Raw genomic sequence first — 23,173 nt, 5'->3', positions numbered from 1 at the left:
AATGTTACAATCTTACTTTCTGGGCTTCATGTCAGAGAAACCTTTTTATAAGGATCAATGCTTGCGGTGTTCACATAACCACCCCTCTATTAAAACTTTAATTTGCTGCAAATCTTTCAGCTTTAATCCCAGTGATCTACAGTCATCTGGAGGGGCCTACTCAGCAACAACCAGAAACAATGCAAGATCAGTGCAGCCATTAAACATTAGTAACAGAGCTACTACCCCAATTCAAATTTCCAAACTAGAAAGTTATTTAAAACTTTGCATCGGTCACGGTAGCCTAGTGCTAGAGCGTTTTTTCTTCGTGGTCGGGAGGCCCCGTTCGATTCTCGTTCGCGGCGCCGTGTCATACCTGAGACGTTAACATGAGTAGTGACTGTTCCTTCGCCAAAAGTTGGCACAAGAAGTGAAAGTCACGGGTCTTTCGGATATGACCTTAAAAAGGTTGGTCCCGTGTCTCGGTGGGCGTTGGCACGATAAAGAACCCTCAATTCTCAATGGCCCTGAGTGCAAAGTATAGGTCTAAATTTGGAGCCTTTCACCGACATACGTTGACGTCTCCATTTGAATGAAAAAATCTCGAGAGGGACGTTAAACAATATACAATCAATTAATCAATAAAATTTTGCCCAGACCAACACACGGCAACCGAATTATTTACATGTAGATCAAAAGAGAATTTGGATTGTAGGATCTTCACTTGTGACGCATGCCTTTTTGCATGCAGACGCCTCCTCATTCGGTACACGTTTGCAGTGAATTAGACATACGGCTTCATAAAGCAACATTGTTGACGGCTCCCTTTTGTGTTGCCAAAAAGTGTTCACTTAGTGTTGATGGGTTCATAGCGTTTTTTTTTCTTGTTTATCAGGCCCTTTAGTTAGCTTGATGAGTCGTTTTGGTTCTGTGATTCATAAACTATTTTTGCTTACAGCTTCACCATGTCCAAGATTTTCATGTTTTAGCCTTAAATAAGGGAGGGATCGCTCTACTTGTGGCACAGACTATGCACCTGCTGCTTAGCCTAGAGGCAAATATTCAGCTAACCAGTAGTGACCATATTGACTTTTCAATTAATTTTGGTAAAAAGTATTAAAAAACATGATCATTATTTAAATTTCATATTTTATCAGGGTCCATATTGAAACTGTTTTCGTTTTTTGTACTTGATACATTCCGGGGGGTTGTTGGGCCTGTAGCCACTCATAGTTCTCCAGTAGAGAATCTATCCTTTGTCGACCGGTCACATCCGCCTTAATCCCTGTGTATTGATCAGGTAAATAGAATTCTGTTTTCATGTTTATAATAAAATCATAGACAATTCGTAAGAAATAGTTCTGTCTGAATACGGCTGAATGATTTATATTTGCAAAGAAGGATATTATAACAATCATAGAATTTTCAAAATGGTGAATTTAAAAAAGGTTGTCTACATCCTTGTGTCATCAGCTTTCAAAGGCCTTCAAAGAAGAAAGTATGGTTTTAGCTTTATTGCGCCCTAAAAATGTAATGACATCAAAAACTTTTGAAACTGGCTTAAATATTAGTTACGTATATGACTGTGATAAATAAGGAAAGAATATGGCATGATGATTGACCACTCTGCAAATATGACGTCATTAATGTGAAGCATTTCTCTATTTTCAATAGAAAAAGCCTCAAAATGACCCATTTCAAGGGTGATTTCCTTTAGAAAACAGTGTCCACAGCCTTCGCCCACGTTAATTGTTAATTTCTTCAAATCACATATTCCAAGATCTTTGTAGGCGATGCCTGTGGACAATGTTATCTGAAAGAAAATTCCATTGAAAATTGGTGTCTTCTGGAACTTTGTAAGAAAATACGGAAAAATGCACATGTTTATGACGTCATCATTAGCATTTAAAAACACATGTGTGAAAAATGATTTGTATGATTTTTTTGCAAAATTTTGTTTAAAAAGCATGAGTTTTCAGCTTTTACTCCAGTTTTTTTTTTTTTTGAAAATTACGGGGCAAAATTTGTATGGAAACCATACCTTGTTCTTTGGTTGTACTTCAAGCATGCTCTTGAGTATCGAATAAGTTGGGAGACATAAACACGATAGTTATGCAGTTGATAGCGAAGTATTACACCATAGATAAGGAAAAATGTCCGTGGACAAGCTCAAAATATCTCGTTTGTCATATAGTTCCGTTGTTTGTTTGTCCTTATCGTCTATAGTCGGTAAAACATCCAAATGGGAAACAGATGCGGCAGACTATGTCGTTTCTTATATCTTAAGTTCACAGCATACTAGTATTTATTCATTCTCGGCTGTATGATACAAAAATCAATCTTTAGTTATAAACAGATCCATTGGAAACTTATGACACAGGAAGTTTGGAAATGTGAGAAAACATCGAGTTGGGAAACAAAACATCAAAGATATAAAATAGTCTCTCTAAAAACTTTACACATATATTTCATAGTCAATGCTTCATAATACTTGTTTTCGTCCTCGCATGCCAAGATTTTTAGATTTGCTCCTTTTCCTTAAAAAAAACAAATACATTATTTCAGTGTCTATTTTGCTGTGTGCCTGCTTTGACAATGTCCTAATCAGTTTGATTTACATTATATTGGTGATCAAATTACTGTAAAATCACATATTTTCGTGGGGGTCAAATTTTCGTGGTTTGAGGAAAAACTCTTGGTTCGTGGGTATTTGATTTCGTTGATTTAGAATTGTTGCGTAGTTATGTATGTCATATTTTTCATTTCGTGGTGGACATGAATTCGTGGGTCTCTTCTCACCACGAAAACAACGAAAATTAAACCCCTACGAAAATATGTGATTTCACAGTATATCGAGGTCAAGGCAATAGATGCGGAGAGGAAATCATTGACATACGTAAATATCTTTTGGGCATTTCAAGTAAAGCAAACTCAGGGCATTGTGGTTGCCCGCTTTCGGTGTCTTTGTGGGTGAGATGTCATTTCTTATTACATATTGTGTGCAAAATGAACACCCCATCATAAATTATGAACACCCCATCATATATTATTTATTTAGAAACCATCACTGAACTCCAAGGTCAAAGTGAAAGGGTTAAGGATCTTGGTATCCAATGAAAAGCCTTTTCACAAGAATTACATATGTGAAGTACGGAAGCCTTAGCCCTTACCGTTCAAAAGGTATGGTCAAGGTTAAAGTTTTTTCATAAGTACGAAAAATCCCCAAGGTTAATGTCAAAAGGTCAAGGTTGTTGATATAAAATGAAAGGTCTTGCTACAAAGAATACATATGTGAAATATAAAGTCCTAGTATAGACTGTTCAAAAGTTGTAGCCAAAGTCAACATTTTTGAAAAGTAGGTCAAACTCCAAAATTAAGGGGTCAAAGAATCAAAGTTCTTGGTATCCAATGAATGGTCTTCTCACAAGAATTAAATTTTTGAAGTATGAAAGCCCTAGCCCTTACCGTTCAAAAGTTATGGTCAAGGTTAAAGTTTTTTTCACAAGTACAGAAATCTCCAAGTTCAAGGTCAAAGTTGTTAATATCTTATGAAAGGTCTTGTCATAAAGTATATATATGTGAAATATACAAGTCCTAGTATTTACCATTCAAATGTTTGGCCAAAGTAAACGTTAGGATTTTTTGTGTAAAAGTGGGTCAAACTCCAAGGTCAAGGTCAAATTTGGTGGTACTCAAAGAAAGCTCTAATCACAAGGAATACACATGTGAAATATGAAAGGCATAGCTCAACTAAATCAAAAGTTATGGGCAAGGACAGCGGGACAGACTGACAGTATGACGGACAGACGAATGAGATTTAATGTCCCCTCGCTTTCGCGAAAACGGGGGACAATAATTGAGAAACCTACGGCAATTAAGATGTGTATATGTACTCAAAAGTCGGTTTTGCTATTTGAGAAGAAAACGTACGAATTTATTCCATGTCAAATAGTCAACAAATAGGGAAAACTGCCAAAATCAATGAAAAAAAATGTCATGTGATTCGGAAAGAATAGTATAAATGGAATATGATATACTCTTCATATACATGTACATAGTTCAGGAAGACGGAAGAATAAAAAGAGCCTGGTATTATACGTATACCTGTATTTTATATTTAAGAAACATATTCTAAATTCACTTAATCTGTGCTACAATAAGTCGTCAGATTAGGCAAAGTGACATCAACTTGTTAGGTAAGTTTTTTTATGTTGTACGTTTAATCTATTTGTTATTTTAACGTTTTTCTCAAAATTTGTTCACTCATATGTAGCCCACCACTTGCCGGTGGAGGGCTGCAAATTTAGACCTACAGTAGGCACTCGGGCCATGAAGGTATTTTTTTCCTGTTAGCACCAATAGCGAGACAGGATATCAGTTATACGGTCTAATCCAAAGTACAAGTCCCCATCCCACAGTCGAAGATGAACCCGCGACGTAAGGATCAACTTCTCAGAAAATGTAACCACTGCATCACATGGTTTACTCCTAATATTTGTATTTGAGATTGAAAATGAAAATGCATAGAAATATATAAATACTATCAGAATTTAAATATTGTCTTATTGATATGCTATAACCGTCAGTGGGGTTAAATACTCAGATCGATTTCGTCCTATCTATTCAAGAAATACTTTAGAAGTGAACATAAAATTTAAAGGAAAAAAAGCTCAATTTTGGAATTGATAAAAAAAAATCAAAGTACTGAAAGTACTGAAAAGCGGTTAGCATGCTTTCATAGATATGTACCGAAAAAAGTGCATGAAATGATGATATTTAAGTATGCATATCTTTGTCCAATGTCATCAGAGAAAAAACAGACATTCTCTTTTTGTAATACTTTACTTAATAGTAAAACCAATAACATTCCAAACTGATATCACAGATGGATGCAATCTAATTAAAATTAGATTATCCGCTACTGCTTCTCAAACATCTAACAACATCCTATTTGGGGTCATGATAGAGTGAATATTCGATTAGCCAAAGAAAATGGTTCCTCCGAAATCTTGGCTTATAGTTCAGATGGGTTTCTTGTTTTCACCACCGAACCAAAACACCCGAGGAGTTTTGTAGTAAACAAAATATGCATTGCATAAGCTGTGTTATATATGACGTGTGGGTATCTTGTACAGTTTGTGCACTTTCGTTTGCATTATTCACGTTCAGATGCCAGACTGCAGACTATACATGAAATTGATTCCAAAATTACTTTAATTCAACGTAAGACAGTATCAATAATGATGATATGTAGCCGTGGAATTAATTTGAGAATTGTTTACCGAGGCTTGAATCTACGTGGCCAAAGTGTTTGTGTTTACTAGTACATGTATTCATAATTGAAAGGTCGCTCTGATGTGACCCCGAATGGGATGTTAGATGTCTGAGAAGCAGTAGCGGATTTGGAACATTTAAATAAATTTTAATTAGATTGAAATGCATGTTTCAAAATTTAAACATGGGATTTCTAGTTTGAAAGACAGGAAGTGCATTTTTAAAAGTTCTCTCTTGGTGGCATCCAATCGTTCTCTGGATGAAAACAATTATGTTGATGTTGAAAATTTAATTGTCTTTCATGCTCTATTGAATCTGAAGTTAGGTAATTGAAAAGCCTACTATATATATAGCAAGCAACTGAAAAAATGACAAATTAAATTCTTTAGATTAAAGGATTTGGAGTAGTGTAGATCTACAGCTGGCTAGTCAGAGAAAAAAGATTACTGAGCAGAGACATTGTAAATGAATTGATATCAGAGAGCTTCAGTTGCGTAGGGGTTGTAACCTGTCAACGAGGGATGCTTACTTCTTCTAGGCACCGGATCCCACCTCTAGAACTCTCAAGAGTCAGCTTTCTTCTTAAATCGATCATTGATCATTCTGTATTTTGATATAGATACTGAATACTTCCGTTTAGTAATATTATGAACTACTACTTCTACGGGAAGACTGGCGAGTAAACAAGATTATCGAGCTTTATGAAGTGTACTTTATTGACTTTTTAAACAAGTAAATGTTCGAATAAAGTAAATATGGTGGTATATGAGAATCATTTAAAAGAAGTCTTGCACAATATGTCTAGATAAGGACATATAATGTGTATTTGCCTCATACTCTTCATGCAATATTGTTCTCAAATAAAACATGTGAAAAGGAAAGTTGTCTAATCAATGAATACTAGTATTTAAAAATTCAAATGTACACTAAAAGTCAGTGTAACTTAAGAAGTTATCAGTGTCACTTTCTTCAATATGTCGGTTAAACAATATACACTGATTTCTTTTCTATCAATGTGCCTCTAAATACTTGATTTTAATTTAATTCTACTCAAACGCTCAAAATAATAATCGACAAATTGGACAAATTCAAATTTAAAAAGTATTTTCACAGCTAATAATACGTTCCCTAGGAATTGATCAAATTTTCAAAACTTATAAATAAGCTTTAAGCATATATTTTACATTTTTGCTAATTGCAAAGATTTTTCATGCCTCATTCTTCTGTGAATAATAATATCGGTTGATTTTTAGAAAAGGATCACAATGCCGATTAAAATTAATATATATTTATCCATTTTTTTTTTCAAAATTAATTTTACTACTTTAAGTGCCCCATAATTTTTTTAAAACTAAAAGTAAGCGATCCCTTATGATCGTTTGTACATGTAATAAATTATCAAAGACGGGGTAGAGAATTTATCCTGGGGAGCAGAGCTTTTATACTCTGTTTATTAGACAGAGACGAAAAGAGAAGAAAAACAAACTTTTCATTGTGGAGGTACATTATGTAATCCTATTGTTTCCATAAAACGTTACAAAAAGTGAAAAACATTCAAATGTATTCGGTGTTTTTATAAAAATGTTTTTTCAGGTATTACTTAACTTAATAAATGGTGTTTCTTAATACTTTGGCAAGGAAAATCAAACTCGATCGAGAGATTTGTTGATGTTTTTGCAGTCTGTAATAACCTTTAACCTGCTGTATAATTAACCGTATCGTTCAACTTTCAAAAATAAACTAACAGTTGCTATAAATCGCGATCGCACGATGTACATGTAATAAGGACCTAATTCTCAGTCTTTGAAGTTAGTGTTCTAAGTATTGTTAATGCTTTGGTAAATACTAATAAGAATTCGATATAATCGTTATAATAGCCAATCTTCGTACACAGCATATTGTCAATTTCTCACCAGGGGGCGTATTATGCCAATAGTATACAAATCATAGGAAGCGCTTTGCTGAAGTTACCGATGTCGATAGGTAGCGCCTTATGGAAGTTTCCGGTTTTGGAGCACCCATACCATAAAGCGGTTAGCTAGCTAACCGCTTAAAAATTGTGTCATTGGTTAAGTAGGTTTCAAAAGAATAACTCAAATTTCTGATAAAAATATGCATTTTGTTAATTGATAAAACGTTATCACTTTAAAAAAAATCTCATTATATACTGACACGCAAAAGAAGCGCAACACCTTACTTTAGGGGGAAATATTTAATTAAAGTAAAGAATTTTGTATCTAAAAATTATGGATATCTTCAATTTGGTAAATATTGGTAATTTAACGGTTGAATGATTTTTGTACCATAACTGGAGGATACGTTTGAGTCTGCTTAACAGAAACCACAAATTGCATGTTTAACAAAACATTTGGCAATATAATGGAGTTTTAGGGGTTTTTTACTGTTCATCTTAAGTAATGCAGCAATATTTCAAAAAATAAAATCTCCTTTCATTTCCCGTAACGATGCTAAGGCTTCTTGAGGTATTCCTTTTCGAAAAATGGCTTTAGTACGCATTTTCAATGCTCTAACTGGAAAACATCAACATAAAGGTGATGGAGAGTTGATGATGCAAAAATACACTTCATTACGCCTCAACGGGGTCTTATGTATCATATGCATAAATGATAGTTCTTGGACAGGAAGTCCATGGGTTACTACAATACGCTAAGTTAGAGAAAATTCGACCTGATCATCTGATAAACGGGCATTTAAGAATGGCAAAGATTACTTCCTTCGCTCAGATCTTGATATTAATTAATTTATTGTATCGTAAAAATTAAGCTGCAATTGTTGTTTAGGGCAGTCTTGCGCGTTGAATTGAATGGCTGGGAAGGGATGTTTTAACAGTCATATGTTACTTAATAAAGTTAAAAGAAAAACTTTAACATTTTTATCAAATCTCTGGCCTGGAGGCCATAAAACTTAGACAAGCTGACTTTTGATCTCAGTCTCACTTTTCCACTATATATTCCTTTGGTAAAAAAGAGACTGAGATTAAAAGTGAGCTCGTCTACGTTTTATGGCCCCCAGACCTGATGTTCTGAAAAGTGAGTTAAGGGTCACAAACCCTCTGCTCACTCATATAAAATGTTGCTTTTACTTAAACAATTTTCCAAAAGAAATGTATTTTATATTTAAAATACAAACAATTACAGCATAGCTTGCGAAGCAAATTTGGACAATATACTGATATAGACACTTCAACTTGGCAAATCTATAAAGGAATAATCGATATTTATTTCATTAAGAGTTATCTCTCTTATCAGAGTATCAATGAACCTTAAGCCTAAATGTATTCTTTTTTGAAAATCATTAGATAAAATATTCAAACATTTGTAGATTACTGCTTGTTGCTTTTCTTTTGCGTTTCAGTATAGGAAGTCGTATCCATGGGAAAATATCTCAAACAAGAGGAAATATAACACTGTACTTAAACAATTTTAAAATAAAAATATAGGTAGTGAAACAAAATTACAATCTCAATGTAACCTTAACCTGCAAGTTAGTTTCTATATGCGGTTGATAAATTGTGTATTTCCATAGGAAGAGTATTGATTGTAGATGTTTAGGTACAAAATATATACCCAATGACTGCAGAATAAAACTATATATCGAAATTATTATGTTATATGACATGTTTACCTCTTTTAATACAATGCAATAATTAGATACATAATTAACAGTACTACTCTAGATGAGAAAAGTATATGTATGATTATGCATGTTATCTATAGATTATTAATCAAGGCACATTTACTTTACTGATATCACCATTAAAACTTCTATTTGTCTGGGAGTAATTTTTTAAGCATAAAAGGACTGTTTTCTTAACAGCAGATTCAATTTTGTTAAATAGGGTTGACTGATTGTATAGTGTGTAAAAATGTACAAGCATGTAGTCCTACATCTTCTGAAAGCCAGTTAATTTCTTAGAATCTAAAGTGAAAATGAAACTATTAATAATTTCTGACAGCATAAAAACTACAGAACATGCAGGGTTCTCCATGAGCTGTTTTACTGTGTTGCTCCCGACATAGTGAAATTTTCTCCTACACAGTAACGATTCAAATTTCATGCATGCGAAACAGTAAAAATTTTGCCGACACAGTAAGAGTTGTGATAATTAGAAAATCTAAACACACAAGTTCTCTCTAACTGAAACTTTAATCAAACAATTCTACCGTCTTTCAATTCAAAAAGTTATAACACTTAATTACTAGGGCTTCACCTTGAGTAATCAATCATCTACTAGACCCTCGCCGGACTTTACGAATGACGGAACAAAGTCAAATAAGTTGTTTTTACAATTCAATATTCCGCTTAATTAGTACTTGCAATAAAATACATTGTATTATTTAAGTAAAATATTTAAATATGTCTTTCCTAAATAGCAACGGCTCTAGAATTATGTAAGCACTGTAAATCAAACATAACATCATACCGAAATTATTTAATTGATATAAATAAATTGCCGAAAATTTTGAAATTTTAGCATGTTCCAGGAACTCTTTAAATATTTTACTGTTTTGAAGTTCCTTTTTTGTAATGCGGTAACTCGATCAAGAAATCTGATAAATAAACACGGCAAATCTCTTTTCAAAAATGTTAAGTAATTTGACTATCGGTCAGAATTTTCAAAACGTTTTTTTTTTTACTTTTATTAGTATGTACGACCATACCATTTAAGTAACGATTTTGCGATTTTTAAATAAGTGCGTGCTTGTAATCTTTTGTATTATAATGCGAATTTGTTCGCGAAAATACCGCTAAAAAATAGTGCTTCGCGTAAACTCTGCAACACAGTAAAATCTCAAATGATGGAGAACCCTTAGCATGACATAGCTTCTTCAATCAGATGGAAGTATAATATCTTTCACAGTGTGATGAATTTTTAACTTATAAAAAATGACTTAAAACTTATTTTAAATAATAGACTTTTCTTAGTATATCTGAGGCTAAATAAGGTTGTGCGTATATGAACTGTTAAATACATTAAAGGTACTTGGACACATATTTGAAGTTAATTTTTTCTGTATAATATCACGAATTATATATTTTAATAGCATTTCACACAAACATTAATTAAAAATCTTATTTTTATTTAAAAGTTATTAAAAGTTTTAATTTTTTAGCGGGTTTGATTGACACGTCCTTTCACTTTCACAAATTTAAACTTTATTCTTAATCCTTAGGAAAAGTAGCAATCTTGTTGTGTATTAATGCGAAACATCAAAACTTAAATCCAGAAAAATAATTTTATTCAGAGTAGAAATGTTAGAAAGCAATTCTCCTTCACAAGTATCGTCATTCCGTTTTGTACAAAGTTTAGCAAATCGAGCACACTCGTGTTATGTACAGTTTTTGTAAACAGGGCGAAAGCTCTGTTATTGATTGGTGTTTTGGTTCACCGGGTGCGTTTAATCGCCAAAGTCTGCTCACCACAACTGCACGGACTGACAGTATATTGTGTGTTTGTTTTGCTTTCGAACATGTCTACACTGAATTTTCTGGAACATAATATTAATATTTTTCATTAATACTCAACAAGAGTTAAAGTTAAAATTTGTGAAAGTCAACCCTAACCCTTACCCTGTCAATCAAACCCGCCAAAAAATTAAAAATATAAATAACTTTTAAATGAAATAAGATTTTTTATTCTTATTTTTACGTCGATTTTATTTTGCGAATTCGGGTCAAAATGCTGTTGATTACGCAGGTAGGTTAAGGATACAACCAAATATTCTACTTGCCTATATGATATGACGTCATAGTAAGCTATATGACGTGAAGTTTAGAGATAAAAATTTCTTATAATCGATATCTAAGATTGAATTGAGGTCATAAAAATTGATCAAAATATGCAGAGGCATAATTCAAACAGAATTTTGTCGTATCTGGGTCTCTGTAGTTATCACAGGGGTTAAATACCAAACCCGTGACGTCATAACTGTTGATCATGCAGTAGCAGAGTGAAAGTGAAACGTAACGAGAATTCATGTAAACAAACACAAGAAATCGGAGTTTAAAAGCATTTAGAATGAATATCATGTGTGATTCATTTGGGAATAAAGCTTATGAATAAGGTATGGTAATATACTTCTACATTTTCTTCGTAAAATTAATGCAGGGAGGGTGTTTACTTGCCGATCAGCCTTTCCTCTGTCGTTCGTAACAAATAAGATGCAAAAGTTCAACACTACGCCGCACACTTTGAAACTGAATTTTTGTTTCCATCTAAAGTTCTTATGCTATTGTTTTTGGAAATTGCTGCTAGAACCGTATGGTTTACGGGAATTAATGCATTTTTTTTATTAGCAAAATGTAAAAATTTTGGTAAGGTTTCGTCAGAAAGTGTTGAATAATTATTTCTGTGATAGGACAGTAGGATTCTAGCAGCACTTTTCATGATACAGATATGTTTTTACATAATTATTATTACAAATTGAAATTAATTATCCCCGGGGTAGTGTTGAACTTTTCACTTTTTCATTAAGGCATATTTTCTAATTATAGACGTCACGTGGTGACGTCGTGGTGAAGTGCTTCATGTAGTATAAGTCCCATTGAAGTCTATAGAATGCATAATTATAACAAAAGTTTTATGCTTGACTTTTCCGATTTATTAGTGTTACATAATTATAAAAAAGTGTTAATTTGCCGAAATGTGCTGCCTTAACATACCCGCGTAATTTTTCCGTTTCAAAATTTTGTGAATGAACACTGCTTTGTTTACATTTTCTTATTGGTAATTTATTTTTAAGAAAAATATTTTTGCGAATGCGTTGAACTCGCAAATTTGCTAAAAATTTATCCTTTCCAGATTTAAGGTATTTTTTGTGTGAAATGCTATAGAATATATAAGTCGTAATATTATAGAAAAAATATTTACTTCAAATCTGTGTCAAAGTACCTTTAAGTCACATTAAGTATGACACAGTCATCATGGTTAAATGCAGATAAATGATCTTCATAAAAATAAATAAAAGTAAGTCAAACTGATCAGATCTCAATGTTTATACTCTGTATGGGCATGTCCATTAAATAATCCTGTAAAACACCATCTACGCTGAACCCGGACTGGAAGGTTAGGGTCTTCTTAGGCCCCTCGAACTTGACAGACGCAGAAATAAGGCACAGGCAATGATGAATTCGGGGGAGAATATGTTCCGACTGGAAATGAAGGACTAAGTAATGCTTTACCAACAATGCCTGAGTCAACATGCTTACTGACCTGAAGAACTACAACACCAGTGAATTTTCTTTGATCTGTGGAAGGTTGTCATGATTAGAAGTCAAAGTCACCACCAGACAAAAGAAGACAAGGAATCTATAAAGAAAAAGACGGACCCATACTTCATATGTAGAGAGCTAGGGCATTAGACCCCAGACTGTCCCAGAAATAAACAGAATTTGTGCAACAAGTGCGATGAATTAGGACATTAGGCTAATAAGAGACTAGAAAATTGATCAACAATTAGTGAAAGAAGTATAAAAACTGGAGAAAAAGCCTCGGGAATACAAGACCTCAGGATACCAGACCACCAATCAGCAACACAGAGAGACTCCCAGCAAACACAAGAGAAAATTCCCCAGACTGAAAAGGTACAGAAGAAAAAAAAGTAATTCTGTATGTGTTAATTTGAATAAATCCTATACATTGTGTTATTGCTATTGTCTTTTTTCTGTTTTCAAAAAATATAGACACTTGCTGTAAATAAAATTTGTATCGATGCCAACACGTAGCACAAACGTAAATAGTTATAATGCTTTAGGTCTAGGCGCCAATCTAAAGAAAATTCAATCACTTATTCCCCTCTCACTTGCCCCCCCCCACCACATCTCCCTCCAGGGTTATACTCCGTTGACCTCACTATCCCCCCAGGCTGTAATCCGTTGACCTCCCTATCCAGGATCTAAGTGAAGGGGGGGGGGGCAAATTGCACTGAGTTAACCTTCCCGGCTCGGCTGCTCATACTACTGCCATGGCTTTGCTGTTCTTGAGAAAAAGATTTTCTCTATGAATTCCTATATACAACTTTCATTGCCCACTATGGCTCTACCGTTTTCCCGGGTGTAATGATTTGAACAAGCTTGAATCTAAACTACCTGAAGATGTTTCCACATAAGTTTTTCTAGCACAGTGGTTCTTAAGAAGATTATGAAAATGTAAAATGTTTACAGCGACAGACAGGGGACAAATTGCGATCAAAAAGGGTCAATTGACCCTTCGGCTCAGAGGAGCTGATCTATGTTTTCTGTTGAAAACTTAAAACAGCGATAAAAACGTAAAAATAATGGAAAATACACATGAGAATCGAGAAAGGTGTTTAATAGAAAACGGAAAAACTCAATAGTAAGTTGAAAGGAAACTGTAAAATAAATGCAAGACGTTTCGACGAAAACCTTAAAATAATTTGAAGGACACATAAGAATAACACATGGGTCTCCCGCGTACTGGAAAATAAATCTTCCTTTAAAGACGGAAGAACTTACCTGTAAATACTTATGATAGTTTTATTTTATTTTTTAATTTTAGATGGACCTCTTGATCTAGAAACAATAGCAAGGAAGAAGAATACGCACAAAAGAATTGTCATAGCATATTCTAGTCTAGAAGTCGAGCGTCCCCTGAAAAATGAATTTAAGTGACACAGTGGAGGCAAAAAGCGAAGAGCACAACCCCCCTCCAACCCAAGACCGGGTTATCTCTCCTGATGATCTAAATTGTGGAAATTGTTTTGATATTCTTAAAAAAAGGGGATTTAAAGATGAAGTTGAAAAGTTGACAGGTTTGAATTAAATAAAAGAAATGTCTTCTTTTGGGAGTGAAAAATATCATTTTATTAACGGTTAGATCTTTTTCGCCATTATTGTGTCAATAATATATATTTGCGTTATAACAAATGATTTTTATTTTATTTGACTTTAATTTGTAAAGAAATTCTAAAACTTTATTTAGCATATCTAATATTGTTTTTAATTTTTCAAACATAATTTAAAATAAACAGTTAATTATGAAAAAAATTATACCTTTATGAGAAAAAGTAAACTGATTCATAAAGTCCTCAATTTTAGAAAATGGTCTGACTCCCAGTACGGTACTTGACACGACGACTGAAGAATTGGAACAGTGTGGGATTAGGTTTGCTTGTTTTATTATTGCATGTTTCTGTACCCTATTTCGTTATCTTAAAATTCCATCATTTTGCCATTCCATGACCATAGTTCGTTTTACAAATTGATTTGTGACTATCAAAATAATCTTATTTAAAGAGAAATTATATAATTTTGATAGTTCATCAAGATATTGAATGTAATTGACAACTTATGAATTACTTCGAAAAATGAATAATTTTTATGTTAACTTACACGTCTGGATGAATAAATATTAAAAGATTTTCGCAATGGAAAGTGCCTTCCAATACAGTATTGTTATATCATTTGAAGCTTAATCTCTTTTTTTTCCTAAAATATCCCTTACTGTGCAAGAAAGTTAATTAAAATCTCTAAATGCATAAATAGTATTTGAATGAAAATAAACTTTCTGTACATTTTTTTTTACCTTAAACGCTAATTTAAGGTTTCAGACCATCCGTTTTGCGGGTGTGACAATATACATGTGCCACACATTTATTGAACCTACTCTCTGTTCTGTTTGTACATTCTGGCTCTTAAATACAAAAATGGACGATGTTCCAAGAACGCGCCTTTTCAAATAAAAATCGGTCTCAATGTGATTCATGAACATGCATTTTTTCTTACATTTATTTTTGAATCTCACAGAAAAATTGCTTAAATTCTTTCTTTTAATTTATTTTTTAAGAAGAAAGGAGGTGATGTTGCATTGTTTGTTCCCTTACTTCTTTGTAAATAAAGTTTTCAATTATATGAGTGAGAATTGTTGAAAATTGAAAATGGAAGGTTGGTATTCGTAAGTATTGGTTTGAGCTTCAAGGAAAGAAAGAGCTAAAAGAACTTAATATCTCCAGTTATGCCCGGTTGGAACCAAAGCTTTAAACAGTGACATAAGGCCAATTTACCACCAAAATGGATCTCCTTTAAACCATGCATCTTCTCCCAAGGGAAGCATAAAATGGAAACATCATTCTAATCTATCAGGAACGCTGCAAATTGAGATTCATATCTGTTGTAATTCTGATTTAAACAGGTCGGAGAGAATACTCGAAATCGGGTATTATCCGTAAAATCGCGTATAATACTCGATATTAGGGTATCGTTGAATCCGCGAAATCGGGTATAGGAGGTGTAATCACCTAATAAAACTTAAAGAATGGGATGGCGCATGTTGCCAAGTTAACTTTCATCTAGATACACATGTTTTCTAAAGATATTACTAGCCAAGTAAGAATTTTGGCGTCAAGATTAATGCGCTCGGGACAACAAATACCCGTGGAGCTCAGTACATTTCATGATCTGCACACAAAAAGGCGTTCGATTTGCTTTATATTTTACCTTATGTTGAAAGTATATGCATCTTCCTAATGATCATTCCCAGCACAACAGAATTGTAAAGTATCAGAATTCGGGAATTTATAATAATTCCACATCAACACGACAAACATGAACAATATGTAAATAAATCAAATTATACGGAAACACATTTCACACACCAGATATGATGCCATGTATAAACAAGAGATTGTCTATTCTATCTAATTATGCGTCATTAATTACTTTCACATTCATCTTGTGCATAAAATCAAATTTATTTTTGAATGTATAAATAATGTAATGATAACAATGTCTAAAATTTCGGCTAAAAGAACCCTCTTTCTCTTTTTTTGAAAATCTTTTCTTTTTTATTTATCATTCAAACATATTTGCAGAATATGTCTTCAAAATTTTAGCAGAGACAGTGAAAGTTTCAGGAATACAATTTATGAGAGAACATAACTGTTGATCGTTTAATTTCGTTAAGTCATCAATATTTTACCATTTCCTGGCGACTTCAAAGGGGGGGGGGGGCTAAAGGCTTCTTGACCACCTCTTACAAAACAACCTCGACTGTGTTATACATGGTCGGTCGGTTAAATATTTTTAATCGTAAGGAAGAGTGGGGGGGGGGAGGTCCGAACTTTAGTACCTAAATTTTTCTCCAAACACCAAAACTTTACCCATTTTTAGCCTATACTGCGAGGTGCCTGTGGAAAGTGGGGGGGGGGACTTTACCTATGTAACAAGGTTCAATGAATATATATTTGGAAAAAAGTGGGGGGGGGGGGCTAAGCCCCCCTAGCCCCCCCCCCCCCCCCCCCGGTTCCGACGTCTATGATAAAGAAAGGAAATGACTACGATTTTTATGAAATTTTAATGTCCGATGAGGAATTATATTCCCAAAAAGTAAGACAAGAGTTTCCAAGGCAATTGAACACTCCATTATTTCAGATTGCTCATTAACATGTTCATAAACGTAAAAACTATAAGAAATGTGAAAACTTGACTATGTAATTCATATATCAATATGACTGTACCTCGATCTGTATTGAGAAATTCCATGTATTTTAACCTCGTGAAAAGATGTACACATTTGACTTTTATTTAACCCCCCCCTTTCAAAAAAAACACGAAAATCCTGTTCATATGACTTCTCGCTCTCAATTTTCACAAAGTGCATAAAATAAAGGTAAAATAGTATGTTTTTTATCGATTAAAATGCAACCAAAAAATTTACGGTGTCTTTGAATTAAACATTTCATGCTAAATTGACATAAAAAAGATACTCCGCTTCAATTAGCTATTTTCAAACTGTTTTCCCGTGGGTATTTATTTCATCTTATTTTATTTTCTTCTTTATAATAACGTTGGTATTCTATAATGGCAGAGATATACAATTACGACTCGCTTTTACTGTACTCTCTAACTGTTAGGAGTAATTTATATTTCACGAGAAAGGGACTCCATACATTTTTCAGTAAAAATACATAACACGGCGTAAGTCGTTTAATTTCTTTAAAATTTCACGTTTTGTGAATAGTGCACAAATTAGAAAATTAAGTATATGGAATACTTTAATGGGAAATAAAGACAAACGAAGTGTAGTTATTTGTTTTTAGAAATTATATTGAAAAATAATAACGCCATTGTGTCCTCTTTGTTACCCCAGCAGTGTTTGTTGTGTGATTTTAAAGTTATTTGAGAACCTTATGAATTAGGTTTAATAAAAATAAATTCACAAGATACTGATGTACAAGTAACAGTTACTGGCATAATGCGCGGTTCCTTTATTCTTTAGTTTTTATAGAAAGTTGCACGGAATACCCGATTTCGCGGATTCAACGATACCCTAATATCGAGTATTATACGCGATTTCACGGATAATACCCGATTTCGAGTATTCTCTCCGACCTGTTAAAGTGGTGTTGTTTATAATGCCAATGGTTGAAAGGATGAAGAATCTTTAGTAAGCGGGTTCTGCCTCCGTTACACTTTGGCCTATTAAAGAGAGCCAAGGATTTTTAAACATTGACTAATCTTTTCTCAATGTGACGACGACTTGTATTGTCTTGAGTCTCATTCCAATTAGAGCTAAAAGTCTAGTATGTAGTTCTCCAGTCCTGTCATCAGCAATGCATGCAATAGGCATCTGTAATCTTGTAGCGTGTAGGGACAATTGGTACTGGTAAACAATTTCGGGACAAAAAAAGAACGTCAAAATTGTGAATGAAGAAAGCAGTTTCTAATTATTGTTGTTTAAGCCCTCTAGTGTCTTAATGATGTGGTCTTTTCCCAAAATGAACAGTTAATGGAAGTCTTATGAGGTTGAATACATAATATCAAAATAGTTTTTGCCTTGAAATTTGAAACCGACGAAAACTATAAGGTCAAAATCTGAAAGTGATACGAGTTAAGCGAAAAACAAATTTTATGCTTGACAATCCGGTACCAGGTAAAAAACAGGATACGCAGCTGCAGTCTAACAGGGAAGTCTGTTTAACTATAATTGTTTTGGGTTTTTTAGCCGTCCAGCCATAAATGTACTGAAGGACATTTCGGAAGGCCTTTATACTTGCAAGGTAAGAAAAATCTTCAGACTGAAATGAATTGTCAAATATGTAAGCATCTGACTTGAAGTAAATAGTACATGTGATAATCAACATACTGTGTGATTCATTATCTAAAATAAAACAAGATGAAACAATTAATTTACTTTCCATTTGTTTAGATTGTGAATGATCCAATTCATGGCCACTTTGAAATCCATCCCCTCTGCGTGAAAATAATTGACACACAGCAGTTTCAAAGACTGCGGTATCTGAAACAGCTGGGTGCAAAATATTATGTATATCCTGGAGCATCTCACAACAGATTTGAACATTCTTTGGGGTGTGTATAAAAATCTTTTATATTCATGCACATCTTTTTATTCATAATTAATTTTAGCTACACTCATTTACAATAGTCCTATTCTATCCTCTGGATATTGTAGAGTTAACATACTAAATTTATTTCTAATCTGTTTATCAAAGATAGTACATACATTTTACTCATAAAGACTGCAGCATACATTAGTATTTCAGAATCCACTTCAAATGATAGCGAAAGGTCAAAAGCAAACCTGCTTCTCGACTCATTTTCGAGCTCCATATTTATCGGAACGTACAATGCGATTAATATGACTCTGTTAGTCACTCTGGTGAACTTAAATAAAGGACACATGCCATCGTTCATTACTATAACGGACAACATGGTCCTTTAAAATGATAAATCCACAAACAGAGCTCCGTTGTTTTCATATTTTTAATTAAATGATTATTCACCTGTTCAGACCAGAAAATTATAGACATCTGGAAGTTCAATGTTTCTCTCTTTTCAGAGTGTGTTATCTGGCAGGAGAATTTGTGTCCATGCTAAGAAAACGACAGCCAGAACTCAACATCTCTGACAATGACATCTTGTGTGTTCAGATTGCAGGACTCTGTCATGACCTGGGTATCATAAGCATGTCACATTTATAAATATGTTAATTAGGGAGTAATGCACAAAGTCTAAAAAATGAAGTTAAATATGATTCCATGCGTAGTTAGTTAATTGTACATGCACAACTTCAATTATCATTCAGGCAATATTTTCACAAGGAATTGGCTTTGGATTTTTTTTTCTCCTTCATCTTATCATGATAAGTAGCACATGGTAGGTGTGACCAATCTCAACGGAGTGCTTTATCCTCCATGGCCTCTGATCCCATCTTTATTTTAAAAATTACAACCGATAACAGTAGCCTGGCTAGTGGTAGGACGTTCGTGATTAGGAGGCCCAGGTTCATTTTTTTCAAAACTACTTCTTTCAGTAGAATAACAACAAACAAATGTAAAAAAATGATGCAAATTTCAAAAATCTAGTTAAATACCCTTGCTTATTAGATCTTTACATACATTCCTTGTTTCCTAGATATTGATAACATTTTCAAAGAAATGATGCATTTTCACTAGATTCAATAAAGCGCCACCCTATCAGCAGAGTCCCTGACAATATCCAATCTAATATACAAAGTGAATCAAAATCAAAATTCTTGGCAATTGTAAGTTCTGGGTTTTGATTGAGTAAAGGGAAACATTCAATTAATTTTTTAAACTGGTTAACAGTCATTAACATGTATTTATTTCCTCTCTATGTTTCAGATAAAGGTCCTGAAACATCCATGTGTATTCTTTATAATGGATAACCGGAATAATAATAATAATAATATTAATAATAATACTTTATTTAGAGAAGGTGGCCTGATTAGTGTGACACACTATTCTTCCTCAGGGCCTTCTAATTACAACAACAGTATTACATCAAATTAGCAAAGATGAACAATTTAGAAAGTGAATTATAATACACGTATATACACAATGTCACATGATAATAATGATAATCATAATAAAATAGAAATAATAAACAGATATATTTATATGACATAAAAAGTAATACATGTATAATGTCACATGAGTAAGATTTAACAATGTATAATTATATACATGTGCAAAAGATATACATAATTCAAAGTAATCAAGTTCTGCTGTTGAAGATATACTTTTCTACATTTCGTTTAAAGATTGGCAGAGTTGGCGCATATCTTATATCTATAGGTAAATTGTTCCAATATGAACACCGGAATATTGAAGTGCAATTTTAAATAAATTTGTTCGGTGTTTTGGTAGGCGAAGGTCAAAATTAGATTCTGAACGTAAAGTATAAGCATTAGAAGTTTGAGAAATAAATAAATCTTGCAAGTAAGCCGGGCTCGGATTGTTAAATATCTTGTACAGCAAAATACATTTATGCAAAGTTACTAAGTCAAAAACAGATAGCCACCTTAGTTTTTCAAATAATGCCTTAGAAGGAGCATCAGGGGCAGCATCAAGTAAAATTCTAGCAGCCCGTTTTTGGAGCTTATGGATTCTCTCCATGTAACTATGTGGTGCATTACCCCAGATAGTCAGACAATAATTAATAGAAGGCAGGATAAAGGCATTGTAAAAAAGTTTTCTGGTTTTCAAAGGAAAAAATTTATGGATTTTCCGCAAAGTAAACAATTTATATGTTAATGATTTGCAGACCGAGTCTACATGATCATGAAAGTTCAGTGTTTGATCTATATGTACCCCAAGTAGTTTTTTCTGTTTCAACATTGGTGAGGTGTTTGTCAGAGATATGTAAACTGAGATTTTGATTATCTAATTTTGATTTCCTTTGTTTAGTACCCATCAGCTTAAATTTTGTTTTATCAACATTTAGAGCCATTTGATTTTCTAAACACCATTTTTCAATATTTACTAAATCAGAATTTAGAGCTGTTTCAATACTAAATATATTATTCTCATAAACATGTAGAGTTGCATCATCAGCAAACATATCGATATTTGAATGACTTACATGTAAGGGGAGGTCATTAATATACAACAAGAACAATAGGGGGCCTAATATTGATCCCTGTGGCACTCCTGCTGTGACAGGTAAGACATCAGAAGAAGTTGTACCAATTTTTACACATTGTGTCCTGTTATACAGATATGAGTGAAACCATTTAATTGATAATTCATCAAAGTTGAAATTCTTTAATTTTTCTATCAGTATTTCATCATGACTCACTAAATCAAACGCTTTGCTAAAATCCAAAAATGTTATACCTATTATATTACCTTCGTCCATAGCATGCAACCAAGCATCTGTTAATTTGGTTAGTGCTGTTTTACAAGAGTGAAATTCTCTGAATCCAGATTGAGATTTTGTTATAAGATCAAAAGTGGAGGTGAAATCTCGTATTTGGTTTGCTTTGTGCTTTTTTTTTAGAAAATGTTGGAAGTATAGAAATGGGACGGTAGTTACTGGGGTCTGTTTTGCTTCCCTTTTTATATACAGGGGTGACTTTTGCTTGTTTCAACTTTGATTGAAAACTACCATTGCTGATAGTAGCGTTCATTAAATGAGTTAATGATTTACTAATAATACTAGCTGATAGTTTTAGGAGACGAGGTCCAATGAAGTCAGTGCCTGCAGATTTATTGACGTCTAGCCCGTTCAATGAATCAAATACTTCAGTTTCACTAATTGGTTTATGGCTAAAAAAGTTGTCATCACCAAGTTTAGATTTTGTGAATTGTCTTAACAATTCTGGATCGAATTTGTAGTTTGGTAGATTATGTAAAAGTTTATTTGAAATCCCTGTAAAGTGCTCATTAAAAATATTAGCAATATCTTGTGAATTTTTAGTTTCTGAGTCATTATGAATGATATGGGAAGGAGTTAAGGTTTTAGATTTAGATGCCAATTGATTAAGATATCCCCACATCTCTCTTGGATTTGAACTGTCTTCGATGGCTGATTTGTAATACAAAGTTTTAGCACTGTCTATCAAGAGTACAACTTTATTTCTCCATATACGGAAATTATCATAATCCCTATTACGGTGATATAAATCTCGTAAATGCCTAGCTTCGTTTATTTCTTTAGTTAGCCACTTTGGTCTAGTTTCACTTTTAACTCTCTTACATTTTATTTTGGCATGTTTGTCAAGGACATTATTAAACATTATATAGAAAGTATCAAGAATGTCATTAGGATCGTGTAAGTCTTCAAAATTTTGACTATCAAAATTTTGATTCGTTAAAGTTCTTGAATATTATTGTCCTAACTGTGCACTGGCCATCACATGTGCCGTTTGTTAATTTAATACAAACCTCATAGTAATTTACACTTTCTGTTTAATGTGAATGTGCATATAAGTACCAAATCGCATCCTCTTGTTTTTTTTGTTTTTCTTTCAAGATGAAAGAAAATCAAAACCAAATGCTAAAATATCATCTTGATAAAACAGTTAATGTTAAAACTTGTAATAGCAATTGAATTACCCGACTAAATATTGCTGGGCTATTACAAAGACAAACAGCCTAATTAGTGCTTAGTGCTCGAATAGGCTATACTTTGTGACAAAGCTTTTCTTGTTTGTCATTTTGATAAACAGTAACATTTCAAATATGCTGCTCGCATGAAAATGGTACTCCAAAAATAAATATCCCTTATTGATTCTATATGGACGTTCATATTAGGTAGAGAAAAAGTAATTTTGGTAGACACTTTGTCTAAAGCTCTACAGTCTATGCAATATCATAAACGGCTATCCTTTTTTCCAAACAATTACTCAGTCGGATGAAGATTGTTCAATCATACGCTTTTCAAACATTTGATCTAAGTGTCTTTTTTCTCCTTTTCAAAGCAATATACAGTTCTTCATTACTTTTGATGGATTGGTTTTGCCAATTTTATGTTGTATGTCAATGAAACGAACCTATATCAATTTCTTTTTTGCAAAAACCTATTGATACGAAATTATAATTTTTTTCAAATACATTATACTTTTTTTATAAGATTTTAGATTTATGTTTCAAATATGTCTGTTAAGTGTTTTGAAATG

General features: G+C 33.2%; 1 protein-coding gene across 1 annotated transcript; it reads left to right on the top strand.

The window, feature by feature from the left end:
* Positions 1–14,065: 14,065 nt before the first annotated feature.
* LOC134229294 (deoxynucleoside triphosphate triphosphohydrolase SAMHD1-like) lies at positions 14,066–19,322 on the top strand. Its single transcript, XM_062711010.1, has 5 exons — positions 14,066–14,105; positions 14,332–14,398; positions 18,236–18,290; positions 18,440–18,600; positions 19,091–19,322. The coding sequence occupies exons 1-5, from the start codon at positions 14,066–14,068 to the stop codon at positions 19,230–19,232; spliced, it is 465 nt and encodes a 154-aa protein (XP_062566994.1). The 3' UTR covers positions 19,233–19,322.
* Positions 19,323–23,173: the final 3,851 nt, after the last annotated feature.

Source organism: Saccostrea cucullata, unplaced genomic scaffold (assembly GCF_032062105.1).
Source record: "Saccostrea cucullata isolate Sc308-1 unplaced genomic scaffold, CSIRO_AGI_Scuc_v1 ctg9424, whole genome shotgun sequence".
Lineage (NCBI taxonomy): Eukaryota > Metazoa > Mollusca > Bivalvia > Ostreida > Ostreidae > Saccostrea > Saccostrea cuccullata.
This window is presented reverse-complemented; position numbering and strand designations above follow the sequence as displayed.